At 56.4% G+C, this 13,485-nt stretch overlaps 1 protein-coding gene across 10 annotated transcripts in view; it reads right to left on the reverse strand.

The window, feature by feature from the left end:
• KATNIP (katanin interacting protein) overlaps window positions 1–13,485 on the reverse strand; it is a 194,258-nt gene that overhangs the window by 3,189 nt on the left and 177,584 nt on the right. For 8 of the 10 annotated variants that reach the window (XM_045195338.2, XM_045195336.2, XM_045195335.2 and 5 more), the window contains 6 exons: window positions 9,803–9,968; window positions 6,737–6,894; window positions 5,170–5,234; window positions 3,823–3,933; window positions 2,043–2,194; window positions 189–290 (listed from right to left, as the gene is read on the reverse strand). In XM_045195338.2, the coding sequence (XP_045051273.2) occupies window positions 189–290; window positions 2,043–2,194; window positions 3,823–3,933; window positions 5,170–5,234; window positions 6,737–6,894; window positions 9,803–9,968 (754 nt within the window). The remainder of the gene's footprint in view (window positions 1–188; window positions 291–2,042; window positions 2,195–3,822; window positions 3,934–5,169; window positions 5,235–6,736; window positions 6,895–9,802; window positions 9,969–13,485) is intronic. The other 2 variants (XM_024560330.3, XM_045195337.2) reach the window with 1 other exon arrangement.

A 13,485-nucleotide genomic window follows, 5' to 3' on the forward strand; every position in this document is an offset into this window, starting at 1 on the left:
ACTTTGTTTTTTCAGGGTGATGATTCAAATCCCCCCGAAGGGGCTGTGAGTCCCCGGGGGCAGGGCCGGGCATTTGTGTGTGAGGCCGCAACAGAGAGAAGTCAATCAGACTGTGACCAAGGAGCTCTGCCAGGGGCCTCATTACCGTTGAGCACAACTGTCTCAAAGCCCAGCTAGTAAGTACTTACGCCAAACTCCTTCACCCCTCGTTGGGGTGTTTTTGCGTAATTCCACAGTTTGATCATCGACACGGTGGTGGGCAGGTCGAAAATCACATAAACCCGGTTCACCTGTCAGAGGAGCACTAATTGAAACGGGCCTGTTTGCAAGCGGAGGCTCTGGGCTGGGCGGGGTGCCAGGAGCGGGCAGGGGCCTGGGCCGCAGCCCCGCCCACGAGGCCCAGCCTGAGGTGCTCCGGGCCTTGGGACACGGGCTTCCCGCCGCCTTCCCTGTCCTCGAAGCCCATCGTCAGTCAGGTCACGTGCGGCTGCGTTTGCAACAAACCGCTGAGCTGGCTCTTGGAGGGCCTGCTTTCTTGGGCCTGGCGTGGCGCCCATTTAAATACCCAGGGGGACTGGGTACACCCTTCCCTTCCCCCCGGAAACAGTCTGGGGCAACGTGGGCCGCGGGGTCAGGCCTCCACTCTGGAGTCAAGGAGCACGGCCCGGCTATCAGCACAGCTTTGAGCCCCGTCTGTCCTTTCCGCAAATCACAAGTGAAAAGCGCAGCAGGCAGGCCCTGAAGGCGCTGCTGGGTAATTTTCGCTACTCTGTCTCTGACTCTCTGCGGGGGGAGTGAGGCGGGGCAGTCCAGATCAGACACAGAACCAGCTAGTGGGGTGGGCCCGGCAGCCTCCCATCCTCCCTCCCCAACAAAGGTTCTCACATGCTAGGGGCTCCTTGCAAGATGCAATAAAGCAACAGCAGCCAGCACTGGCCACCGGCCGCCTGCGCTCCAGCCCTGTTTTGCCCCGGTTCTCAGCCTGTGGCCTTGCTCAGAGGCCCCAGTGAAAGAAGACAGCACACGCTGGGGCCACACTGAAGACGGCAGCAGGCGGCACTGGCTCGGGGGCCACAACTCAGTGGCCCCATGTCCAAGAGCCGATGGATCTGTGCCCCGCCCCCCGCAACTTTGTGTGGTGGGGCTGGGGCTGAGGGGCTGGCCTCCACTCAAGGGAAGCTGATGGTTGGGAGGGGCAATTTGGGGGAAAGGCCTTTGGAAAACCTCCCTCACAAAACTGCTGATGCTGCCCCTTCTTGTGAGTGTTTTGAGAGGAAAATGTACCCGCTTATCTTCCTGCCCAATTCCACGGAGTGGAACAGGGGGACACTTCGATGGACACATGGACACCCCAGACACTGCTACATAAACTGCCCAGGCCTCTGGCCCTGTGGCTGAGAGTCTGGCAGGGCTAGACCCACCTGTCCCATCTCCTGGCCTCTCTCTTCTCTCTCTACCATCACCAACCAGAGCCCGTCGGGCAAAGCCCCCCCACACCCACCAGGCTCTCCATCAGGTGCTGGAGGAAAAACATAAGGAGGAGCAAATGCAGAGTCTGAGGTGGGCGAAACTGAATCAGTGAGAGAGATCGCCAGGCCGACCTGGTGCTAGAGCGGGGTCCTGTGCCCAGGAACATGAGGAAGGAGCAGAAAGCGAGGACGGAGCTGGAAAGAGGGGGACACGGTGGGCTACAGAGGGGAGCAGAGGCAGAAAAGAGAACCAGCGAATGCTGCCCATGGGGAGTGGCAGATGTCCCAGCCCGCAGGCCTGGTGCCCTGGGGAACCCCGCTTCAGAGTCCCATGTGGCCCTTTATCCCCTAGGGTCTCTTCTAGCGACCCGCCTTCGCCCACAGCAAAGATAAGAACTGCGGGCCAGCAAAGCTGACCCCTTAGACATGCTCGCGAACGCCTAAGCCTTCCTGACGGTTCCGTGCATTTTGACTTGTTCCAGATTAACCTGGCCAGGTAGAAAGGTGTGTCGTTAAGCCGGGGACAGAAAGTCTCCCAGTCCACCCCAGGGCTGAGAGCCTCCGGAAACCCACCAGGCCAGGCAGGATGGGAGCCAGCCACATGTGCCTGCCGTCACTGGTGTCATTCACTTGGTCGATGAGCTTGTCAGGGGTCCGGACGTCCCCGCAAACGCCCTCCAGGGCGTTCACGCTGTCAGGGAAGGCAGCGATGTCTGAGGAGGCACCTAAGCTGTCATAACTCAACAGTGAGCTCGGCACCGTGCGCCCCCCTCGAGGCCGCCAGCCTCAGGCACACTGACTGGGCGCTCAAGGGGACACCAGGGCAGGTGGGCCTGGTGGGCACAATGGCCGGTGGCTGCTCTGGGCAGCCTGAGAAATGACAGCCAAATGAGACGTGTTCTGGGGAAAATGAGAGCATGGACTGAGGCTGAGAGGAGGGTGGGTGGCCAGTTCCAAGGAGAGGGGAGGCAGCCACACAGAGAGATCTGGAAAAGGTGTCATGGGACTCCTAGAGGTAGGAACAAAATATGTTGCTGCTACTCTGGAGAGTGGAGGGCAAACTCTGCAAAGGGTTTCTTTTGCAAGGGGACAGGGTCACGGCTGCACTCTGCCTCTGCCGAGATGGGGAGGACTTGCGGGGCCTGGCCCAGCTACAGGCACTCCACTGCCGGGCGTTAACGTGGGGCCGGCGAACCCGACCCCAGCTCTGGCTCTGCCATTCTGACCTGAGGTCACGGGCAAGTCACGGGACACCTCTGGGCCTGGCTCCTCATCTATAAAATGGGTATAAAAATCCCCACGTTCCAGAACTGATGGGAAGATCTCAAAGGGCCCTGGATGTGAGCTCTCCTGGTGAAACCACTGTGCCTTATACAGCCAAGGAGTCACTGAAAATGATCAAACCACCAAGAATCATTTACTCCAGGTGAGGAGCAAGGTGTCACCAAGGGAAAGCAGAAAAGGGGCCCCAAATTGATGTAAGGCAGGCCTTGGGGTTTGATCTGCTCTGGCAGCTCCCTAACTGGCATGTCAGGGTCACAGATCAAGAGCCCAGAGGGGTCAACCTGCCTGCTGTGGGTCAGTGGGTTGAGCACCAGCCTATGAACCAAAAGGTCACCTGTTCGAGTCCCAGTCAGGGCACATGCCTGGGTGTGGGCCAGGTTGGGGGCATGCAAGGAGCAATTAATTGAGGTTTCTCTCGCACATCGATGTTTCTCTCCCTCTATTTCTCCCTCCCTTCCCCTCTCTATAAAAAAAGTAAATACAATCTTTAAAAAAAATGAAATACAAAGACCCCAGAGCGGTCGGGCAGGTTGGACCAGAGAGGAGAGCGTGGTCTCTGGAGTCCCCCACTCACTGGCTGTGTGACCGTGGGCCAGGTACTCAACCCTCTGTGTCCCGATCCCTCATCTGTGAAGTGGGGGCAACAGCAGCACTCACTTCACAAGACTGTCGTGAGGGCACACGAGGTAGCATGTGACGAGCCCCGGGCATGAACACGGCGTTCCACGGCCGGTGAACTCAGCACACGCCGAGGCGGACACACTAACAGCTTGCCCCTACCACCTTGGTCAGGGCCGTTAGAGTCCCACAGTGACCGTGGCTCCCCGGGCGGCCGCTGGCAGCCTCGCCCAGTTCCCCAGACCACAGGACTCCTGGTTGTGTGCATCTGTGCCGGGGCCTTGTTAGGCGTGGCTGGGGGCTGCTTCTGACTGTAAGCAGAGTCCACTGGCACTTTAATCGCAGGTCCGGTTCCTACAGGGACATCCCGTTTGCCGTCCAGACTGCAGCTCCCTCCCAGACCCTCCGCTTCCTGCAGGCTGGGCGGGGCCCCTCTGCCTGGAAAGGATACTGCTCTCCGACAGAGGGATTCTCTCTCCCCGCTCGTCATACAGCTCCAGGCCGGTGAGACCGATGTAATAGGGGTCGCCCCAGCTGGTCAGGAGCCGAAACTGAAAAATGACTGGCACGGGTCATTAAGGAAGAACGGGCTTGATTTCCTGAGAACAAAGTAAAACAATGACGAAGACAACATAAGACATAATTCTGGGGTTTATATAGATGAACGAAAGCAGAACAATGATTTTTCTCTGAGACTGAACCCTATCCAAATACATGTGGCATCTGCTTTCCTTTAATTTAAACTGTGTGTGTGTGTTAAGAATTCAAAGCCTTTTTGCAGGTCCCAGGAGACAGGAGGACAGGGGGGGACAGTGCTCTCCAGGGAGCTGGAAGGATGGGGACACGTTTGTGTCACAAACTCCTTATATGGCACTGAACAGGTTGGCCCAGGCCCAACCATCTCACACTCCAGCATGTCCGGCTGGGACCCAGCAAGAGCAGAAAGCCTGTGCCCTCCTCCCTCCATCCAAGTGTGTGGCTGCTGCGGGCAGAGGGGGCGCGGGAGCTTTAATGGCATCGAGAGGGATGGGCCGTGGCAGGGTGACCACCGTGGCATCACAGGCATCAAGCCCTTCCTCAGCACGCGCCCCCTCACGCCCAGCATCCGCAGGAGCAGGCGGGGCGGGATACCTGAGAAGTGGCAGGGTGGCTCCCAGGTGACATCGTAGCTAGAAGCAGTCCTTCCAGAACAGGCTAGTGAGAGAGCCAGGCTGCCTGTGTTCACTAACCCGGTCCTGCCCCTTCCCACTATGTGGCCGTGGGCAGGCCACTTAGCCTCCCTTTGCCTCAGTCTTCCCAGCTGTGAAATGGGAATGCTGGTACTAATGTATTAGTACCCACCACGTGGGGCTAATACAGCAAGTTTATGCCGGCAACCCACAGTAGAGGTACGGTAAATCTGGCTACTACTGTTCCCTCTATCTTTAGCTCCCCGCTGCCTGGTCTGAAGGATAGCCCCACTCTAGTCCCTGGGTCAGTTCCAGCTTCTCCAGCCCCTCGTGGCTGGAGTCCTTGGAGCTGCCTCCTGTAAGCCCTGCCCACTAGGGGACAGGATCTGGGGCTCCCACGCTGCCCCCGCCCCAGTGGCACCCAGTGTGCTTGAGGACCTGGTAGCCTTCCCATCCTCTCCTAGGTTTCCCTCATGGTGGTCCAGCTGCCTTGGCTGAGGCCTGCCTGAAACCCTGGCCAGCAGTGGAGGCCCAGACCCCGCCTCAGGCCCGCAAGGTGGCCACAAGGGCCTCGCCTTTTCCCTGGGCCCCAGAGCCAAGGGTGTGCAGAAGGGGCAGGAGAAGGATACAGCCACAGGGCATCAGCGGTGCCTCGTAGTCCATGCTTGCCCGCTCCAGGCTTTTTGTGTTGAGCCTAAAGAACACAAAAGAACACCAGTAAGCAGAACACAAGTGCCGGAGTGGCCGGTCAGTTACTCCCCAGGCGACAGACTGAAGACCACGGCGGTGTGGCACTCCCAGGGGGGCGGTGTGGGAAGACAGCTGCAGCTCCTGCTTACATGGGGCTCCCACTCTGCTGGGGGGTTCAGTCACGGCCAGTTCGGCACAGGCTCTGACTGGTATGGGCCCTCCTGGGCCTCAAAACTACCCGAGTGGGTGGTGCTCTTGCGTCCCCAGGTTGTGAATGAGGGAAGAGGAGCAGGGCAAGTGAAATCACACCGCAAATGGGAGGCAGAGCTGGGATGAGCTCTGAGGCTGTCCAGTTCCAGAGCTCTCCTAACCACCCTGCTCTCCTGCCCCTTCGTGGACAAGGAAAGTCCATGTTGCGCTGAGAGCTGAATGAGACACACGGCGGGCACAGGGCGGCGGCGGGACACGGGCCAGAAGGCGGTGTCTGAGCTAGGGAGGAGGCGGCCGTGGGGAGAGTCAGAGCCAAGTCTTCCAAGTACAGGAGCAACAAGAACAAAGGCCCTTAGGTGGAAAGGGGCTGAGGGAAGAGGTGGTCATTTACCACAGAAAGCAGCCAGACTGGCTGGAGGGTGGGGTGGGAGGAGGGCAGGAAGAAGGGGCCAGAAGGTGGGGAGCGCTCGTAAGGCTTTGGCTTCCTGACCCTGAGCACGGTGGCTTCACTAGCTGGGGCCTCAGTTCTACAACTGTAAAAAGGGCATAATAATCCCTACGTGAATGAATATGAAGCATCTGGCACACAGCAGGCGCTTTGGAGGGAGAGCTCTCTTCCTCCATATCCCCCCCCCCCACCGCCCCCCGGGCTTCTCTCCCAGGTCTGCAGCCAGGGCCTTCCCGCTCTGGCCTGCTCTCCTTCCATTTCAAGGGCAATGTTATAATTAAGTGACTGTTCCCAGTGACCAGCCCAAGGAGTGATCCCAGCTACAGTGGAAAGAAAGTCATTTAGTTTTGAGAACTTGGCCCCTGGCATTTGGACATCAGGGGGTTTAAATGAGTGACCTTAATGTGACATTTACAAATTGTTACGAACTTAATGCAGCTGAGAATGGGGCCAAGAAACCCCAGTGAATCCATGAAATGTTGGGCCCTATTTTTCTCTTTGAATCTTTCTAAATCAGGGGCACAGAAACAAGAGAAGGAGGAACCTTCCCTGAACCAGCCAGCGGGCATTTCTGGATTTAGGCAGCTGGGATCCTCTTTTCCCAGCAGGAAGCATAATGAAGCATTTAAAATCTCAAGCACTCCGGACTGTGAGAATCCCAAACACCCAGACAAGGTGGGCACATCCCATGGGCTTCCAGGGAGGCTTGGCTGAGCTTTAGAAACAGCCAAGTTGAAAAGCAATGCCTTTGATCACACCATCTGAAAACGCTTTAGGTGGACACTTCAGACCAGGCACAGGGCCCACGCCGCGGACAGGAAGGGACGTGCATGGTGCCACTCCCTCACCTCTGGGACGGCTGGGGCAGGAGTCGAGCTTGTAGGTAGTCCACAAAGAGGATTTCTTGAGCAAAATCAAAGTGGCAGTTGCCAGGCCCCTTCCGGATGAGAAAGCCCTCTGGAGGGGAGACGCCCAGGCCGTCCAGGGAGACGTGGACGATTTTGGCCTAGCACACAGGAGAAAACACACGCCTGAAGAAAGCGGCCAGCGTGGAGGACGCCAGTGTTTGCCAACGCGTCTGGTGCTGCTGGCAGCTGGCATGCACGACCCTTCACGGAGCCCCAGCCCGAGCTCCGTCTGGCCTTTCCCCCAGACCAGAGCCAGCTGCCCAGGTCCACTTTCCAGTGCCATCCCTACTCTGTGCCCAGTGCTGAGCTGGGTGCAGGGCAGACAGCAGAAGACACAAGGGCATGGACTCAGGTGCTCTGACATCCATTATTGGTAGTTGTGCAAGTTACTTAAACTTCCCAGGCCTCGGTGTCCTTACCTGCTGTTAAATGGGCTCAGAAATGAGTTAGCTTACGTGAAGTGTCCAGAACAGACAGCGCACGGCACAAAACGCACACGCACTGCCCTGTCCTTAGGCCCTGGCTCACAGTCGCCACCGGCCCACACAGCCATTCCCTCCGCAGAGCTCTGCACTCGCCCTCCAGGGCACGTGCTTCCCAGCAGTGTCCTCGGTGGTCTGTGGGTCTCCTTTGGTGGCGGAGACCCCAGCTGGACCATCTCTGTACCTGCCTCAGGGCCTGGCCCACCATAGGTGCCTACTGAGAGCTTGCTGAATCGATTACATTTGAGCCAACAGGTCCCCCTGTTCTAGGCCAATTTCACCCGCCAGGATCCAGTAGTAAACCTCAAAGCCTTCACAGCAGGGTGTGAGGTGGCTCGGCTCTCAGTGAGTGGGGGGCGGGGAGGGGAGGTTGATAAGCCAGCACCCTCTCTCCAACCACACATTTCGGAATCAAGGCTCCTTGGCACCTTACCCCACCTTCATGCTTAGCAATCTGGGCCCAGCTGCTGACCAGACAGGTGGGACTTCACCTCTGGGAGATGCAGAGAGGAAGGGGCCTGGCCTGGGTCTCGTGGGTGACCCCTGTGCTCTGGTGCCCTTTATTCCTTCTGCAGCAAGGGGGCCCCCCATCGTGTCGGTCAGTCAGTCACAGGGCATGGAAACCTGAAAAGTGTGTGGTCACGGGCTTCAGGCGTGGCCAGAGCCGGGCACCCCAATACTGTCTTTGTATCTCCACTCTGCTTTCTGCAAACCTAACTCCTACCCTGAACCCAGGGCTGGACCTGTGGCCCCGGCCTGGCCAAGCTGAGAACTCTGACCCCCTGGTCACATGATTGGCTCAGCCTAATGGAACATGGCCAGAATGACCCGCATGAGGCCTGGGTTTGCCCTGCGGAGAAAGCCACCCAAAAATGAAGCTGACAACAGAGCAAAGCAGAAGCCCAGGAAGCCCCTGTCCCTCTTCTGGGTCCATCACCTCCTCTAGGAAGTGTTCCTGACTTCCCCAGGCCACTGTTCATTCCCTCAGGGGCAGGGCGGTGGGGGGGTGGTTTATCATCACCTCCATCTAACAGCTAAGCAAACTAAAGTTCAGAGAGGCTGCGCAATTTGCCCAAGGACATTGGAGGGTCTGAAGTCCCATCTCCTCCAGTCCGAGGCCAGCTCTAACCACAAGCCAAGGCCCCCAACCAGGGTGCCCAATAGGGCCTTGGGGGGTGGCCATCTGATTCGCTGTCTCGGGGGCACAGTTCCCCCACACCGTGCACCAGGATCTGCCCGCTCGCATCGGGCCACCTCCCTCATCCCACAGCGGCCACTGGGCACTGGCACTGACAGTGGTGAGGGCCAGACTGGGGCAGGGGGTGGGAGGGGCTCTGGGCCCAAGGTGTCCAGGACATGAATCTAGATCACAGAAAGTCAACTGGAAAGATGGATTCACTCAAGAGAACGCAGAGACCCAGAGACATGAGTTGAGGCACGAGGTTTTGGGGGTTTTTTCCACACCAACACATCTGACGTTGTCAGCGTGCTGAGCCGGAGACTTGCGCGCATGTGCACAGAGCGGCCTGCAAAGGGTTGCAGCTGCTCCAGAGGCACCGGCCTGGCGGGCTGGGGGCTGCCACCCACCATGAAAGCCACCGCAGTCCTGGAGGCCCGCCGGTCCCGCAGTGTGGGGGAGCTGGGCTCACAAGCCCCGAGGCCAACTGCTGGCTCTATCAGCTATTGTGGGGCAAAAGGTGACAGCCACCCTCCCGAGGCAGGTATCACCCCGCTCGTCTTTACAGACAAAGAAACCGAGGGGCAGAGAAAGCAGGCCGCTTGGCAAAGGTCACACAGCTGGCAAGTCAGGGCGCAGATTCAGACCCAGGCGCTGTGGCTGCCGTGCCCTGACCGCACTGCTGTGTTTCGGGTGACCTCATCATTGTCGCCTCTGTGTATCGGGAGCAGATAAATGCTCTGTGGGTCACAGCCACCCAGTCACAAAAGCCCATGAAAAGGGGCACTTCTGCTGCTTTTTTCCAGGTTCCAGCAGAAGCTGCTGCTCCTTCAGACCCAGCAAAAGAAACGCAGTGCAGGACGTAGAGCTCCAAGCCCAGCAAGCTCGATCTGGGGCTCCAGCTCGGACCCCGGGTGGGTGACTAGACCTGTCTGAACCTCACCTTCTCATCCTCTGAAAGACGAGGGCAATAACATCTGCCTCCCGGAGGCTGGACGATGGTCCAATAACATGACGGTCCCTGAAAAGCTCTCAGCCTGGGCCGGGGCCCCGAAGCTCAGTGGGCAACAGGGCAGCAACCGGGAGCTGAGGGCTGGGCCCGAGGCCCCCAGAACCCCCAGCAGAGACAAGGAGCTGCAGGTTCCCCAGTCTGCCCGGGCTCTTCGGCCTGCGTCCGCTGTTTGCAGAAGAAGGAAACAGCAGTGCTCCCCCCTTGGCTGTAAACCCCATCGCCATTTGGAAAATTCTGGAGGATTTATGCTCCTCTCTGGCAGCCACACCAGCCATTCATCAAGGGCCCGTTTCCTTGACAGTGGGCTGAGCGCGGCCACTGTGTCCCCCCCTTACCCCTCGATAGGTGTCCTCGGGAGATTTATTGTAGTTCCAGAAGCGCAGGCCCGCAATGCTCTCGGCTCTGTCGAAGCGGATCGTGACCACGTGGTCCAGCCCCGGCGAGAAGGGGATCAGCCACATGTGCTCACCCTCCATTGTGACGTTGGCCCCGTCGATTAACCTGCACACAGCGGGAAAGGGGCGGTGAGGGGTGGCCCAGTCCAGCAGGCGCCTGACTGGATGGGGGGAATTGAGGGAGGTGAGACTAATGACAGTAACAGCGAGGGGCCTCCTCTCAGCTGTGAAGTGAGACAAAATCAAACAGGAAGAAAAATAACAGTCGATGCTGGTTGCGGCGCAGTGAAGCAATCATCCACATTCTGGTTTTGTTTTAAAGGAGGGAGGTGTGTCATTTTTCAGGACCCCGGAACCCAGTCATCCCATTTCTAGAAACTTCCCCCTGAGAAAAATCTAGTCAACGTGTTGGAAAGGCCATCTGCACCGAGATGTTCACTGTGGTCTTGTTGTTTATATCAGGAAAAAGTAACCCAGGACGTCTCAGAATAGGGGAAAGGTCCGGTCCGTCTGGACAGTAGTTACAACGCTGTCACGAGCGTGCGCAGTGACATGGGAAAGGCAGGGTCCGGGCGGCAGGTGCCCTCATCTCAGCCTGGAAAATGAGGACAAGGACCAGGAGAGAGTCTGCAAAAGCAAAAATTATAGTGTGTCAGAGGGGATGGGGGTGGACATTTTCTCTATTTTCCAGACTTCCTGTAAAATGCTGTATTGACTCTATTGGAACATTTTGGAAGAATTCTATCGCTTCTTTGTTGTGCTGGGGGAGAGATTCCAAAGCACCAGTGTGAACTTGGCAGCTCCTGCTGTGGGACAAGCACAAGGGGGGTTCTGGGGAGCTGGACGCACACAGCTTGGGTATCTCAGGGAGTGGCCGGCGTGAGCAGGGAGCCCCAGCACCCTCGGGTGCTTCTCAGCCACGGTTCTGAACTTGGCATCGTGCTCGTGTTGCACTTCCATCCCGGCCAGGCTCTGGTTCTGCTGCTCAGGACACCCTGCCCCCTTCTCCCCAGCTCTGCCCACGCGTGTCCCCCCGACAACTGCTGCCGACTCCCCTGGACTGCCCCGCACACCTCCGCCCAGACCCCAGCCCTTATGCTGCGGCTCCAGCCCATGGGCGTGGCATGGCACCGGCAGGCCTGGGGACAGGGGCCTCAGTCTGGCCTCTTGGGCGATGCCCGCCCCCCCCCCCACCTTCCTGGCGACTGGAGCTGCTGCTCTGCGAGAAACCCAGGCTGCTGCCACATTTCCTGTGTTTTAAAATAGTTTTATTTTTTCTTTTACATTTTAAATTTTTAGATTTGGAACAAATCTTACAATCTAACCATTCATCCAAGGAGGTAACGTTTCTTTTTATTTTCTCTAAAAGGCTGTTATTAAGTTGATGGATGACGTGTCTCACAATCGCTGGCATCTGAAACCTGAGGAAACTCAGCAATTTAACACTCGGGTGTTTGTGGAATTAAGCTGACTGAGGGCTACTCCTAGAGAACCGTCTATTTCCTTCCAAAAGCAATTACCTCTCTTTCCCAGAACTGTGGCTGCCTCCATAGCAAAACTGCTGTCCAGTCCTGAGAGGAGAGAGAATTGCTGAAGTGTTCATAGCTGATGGGTGAAGGGAGGTCCTTCCCGACACCCTCAAGAATACCCAAATGATACTTCTTAGCTTGGTCCACGAAAAAGCCTTGAAACAATGACCAAACCAACAGCAACGAGCATCCCTCGTGGCTAGATTATGGTCTCTAAACACCATTTCCCACCAGAAGCGACCAGGGCTTCGTGGTCAATTGTCCCAGAAATGGCTGAGTCCATGCCTGGGACAATTTAAAAAAAAAAAAGAACTATATAAAATGAGCCTGGAACATCTGTCAAGTCAGAGAGCAGGAAGCTGTCGGAGACTACCCTTTCAGGATTCCCAGGGTCTAAGAGCATCAGTAGCATCAAAAGTACAATAGGTTTAAACCCTTCAAACACAGTGTACTCAAGTCCACGACCATGATAGTCAAAAATAGCCGAACATTTTAAAGGATGCTAGAGGAACAATGTGTTATTTTGGAAATGGAAAAATAAAGGGAAGAAATCAAGTTTTATTTATTTACTTATTTATTTAACAAAGGAGTTGGGTTTTTTACAGGGTTATATGGTCCAGCTGACTCCTTTTTATTTATTTTACTTTACTTACTTATTATTCTCACCTGAGGACATGCTTATTGGTTTTGGAGAGCAGGGACGGGAGGAAGAGACAGAGGGAGACACATCGATGTGAAAGACACACCAACTGGGTGCCTCTCGCACGCACCCCAACTGCGGACCACACCCGCGACCTAGGCCTGTGCCCTGACCGGGGATGGAACCTGCAGACTTTCAGTTTAGGGGATGATGTTCCAGCTGACTGAGCCACACTGGCCAGGGCAAGAAGTCAAACATTTAGATGGTCTTTCCTATTTAAATTATATCTCGTAGTAACCACATAACTGGAGGAAAATTCTCTTCACTGATGAAGAAAGAACGACAGGACGGTGCCTTGCCAGTCTGCAACCCTAGTAAATGGGTCGATCCAGCCACTGGGCTCCGGCCGCCAGCACCACAAAAAGCCCGGCAGCCCGTGAAGGACATACACGGTGACACCCACGATGTCCCGATGGTCACGCTTTGCCCCAACAATCAACCTCAATCTGGTCAGGCCTCCAGATCTAAGGAACAGTTTATAAGAAATACAGGGTCCTGAGGAGCAGGTTAAACAATACCATTGAGATGAAACCCGTAAAATCCAGATTCTACAGGGGGGAAAAACCTTCTTCAGAAGATAATTTATTAGAAAAAAATGAAAAACGACATATCAACCGATCACAATGTACGGACCTTATCTGGGTCCCAAGTCAAGAAACAAACTATTGAAATCATTCTCAGGAAAACAGGTACATGCTGGCTATCTAGTAACGCAAGGAATGACTGTTAATTTTGTAGGTATAATAACAGAGCTGAGATTATATTTTCTACTTAAAGTCCTTACTGCTTAGAGACGCACACTGAAGTATTTAGAGATGAAGCCCTGCCGGGCCTGGGATCTGCTGCAATCCAGTCGGGGCAGAGGGCGGCAAGCGGGTGGGTGTGGATGAGCGGGCGGCTGTGTGGCGGGGAGCTGGGCCCGCGGGCTCCGGGCCTGCATGTGCAGGAGCGAGACCTGCCGAAATGCAGAGCCCAGAGTGGCCCCAGGCGGGCAATGACAGCAGGACGTGAGGGTCACGGTTAAGGGGTGCCTCATGGGAGCAGGGACGGGTCTAGCACTGACCCCACACACACTCTGGGCCAAGCAGGGGCGCAGCGGAGATACGGCAATCCCCTCCCGCCCTCCGCCAGGGGACCTGTTACCCCATTCTACTGACAAGGAAACCACGGCAAGGAGAAGACGGCGTAGCTCAGCGGTGAGGTGCGTGGTGTCGCTCTCCCGTGACATGCGTTCTAATCACGACTCTGCTACTGGATAGTCTGAGTGACCTTCGGTCAGTTTTTAACCTGTCTGCCTCAGTTTACATGGGCGCCCATCAGTCATATTATTAAAGGGATGAGCGTCTGTAACCTGCTTAGCATAGTCCAGCATGTGGCATTTAACAATCGCTCAA

The sequence above is a fragment of the Desmodus rotundus genome, chromosome 1, assembly GCF_022682495.2.
Source record: "Desmodus rotundus isolate HL8 chromosome 1, HLdesRot8A.1, whole genome shotgun sequence".
NCBI classification, from domain to species: Eukaryota; Metazoa; Chordata; class Mammalia; order Chiroptera; family Phyllostomidae; genus Desmodus; species Desmodus rotundus.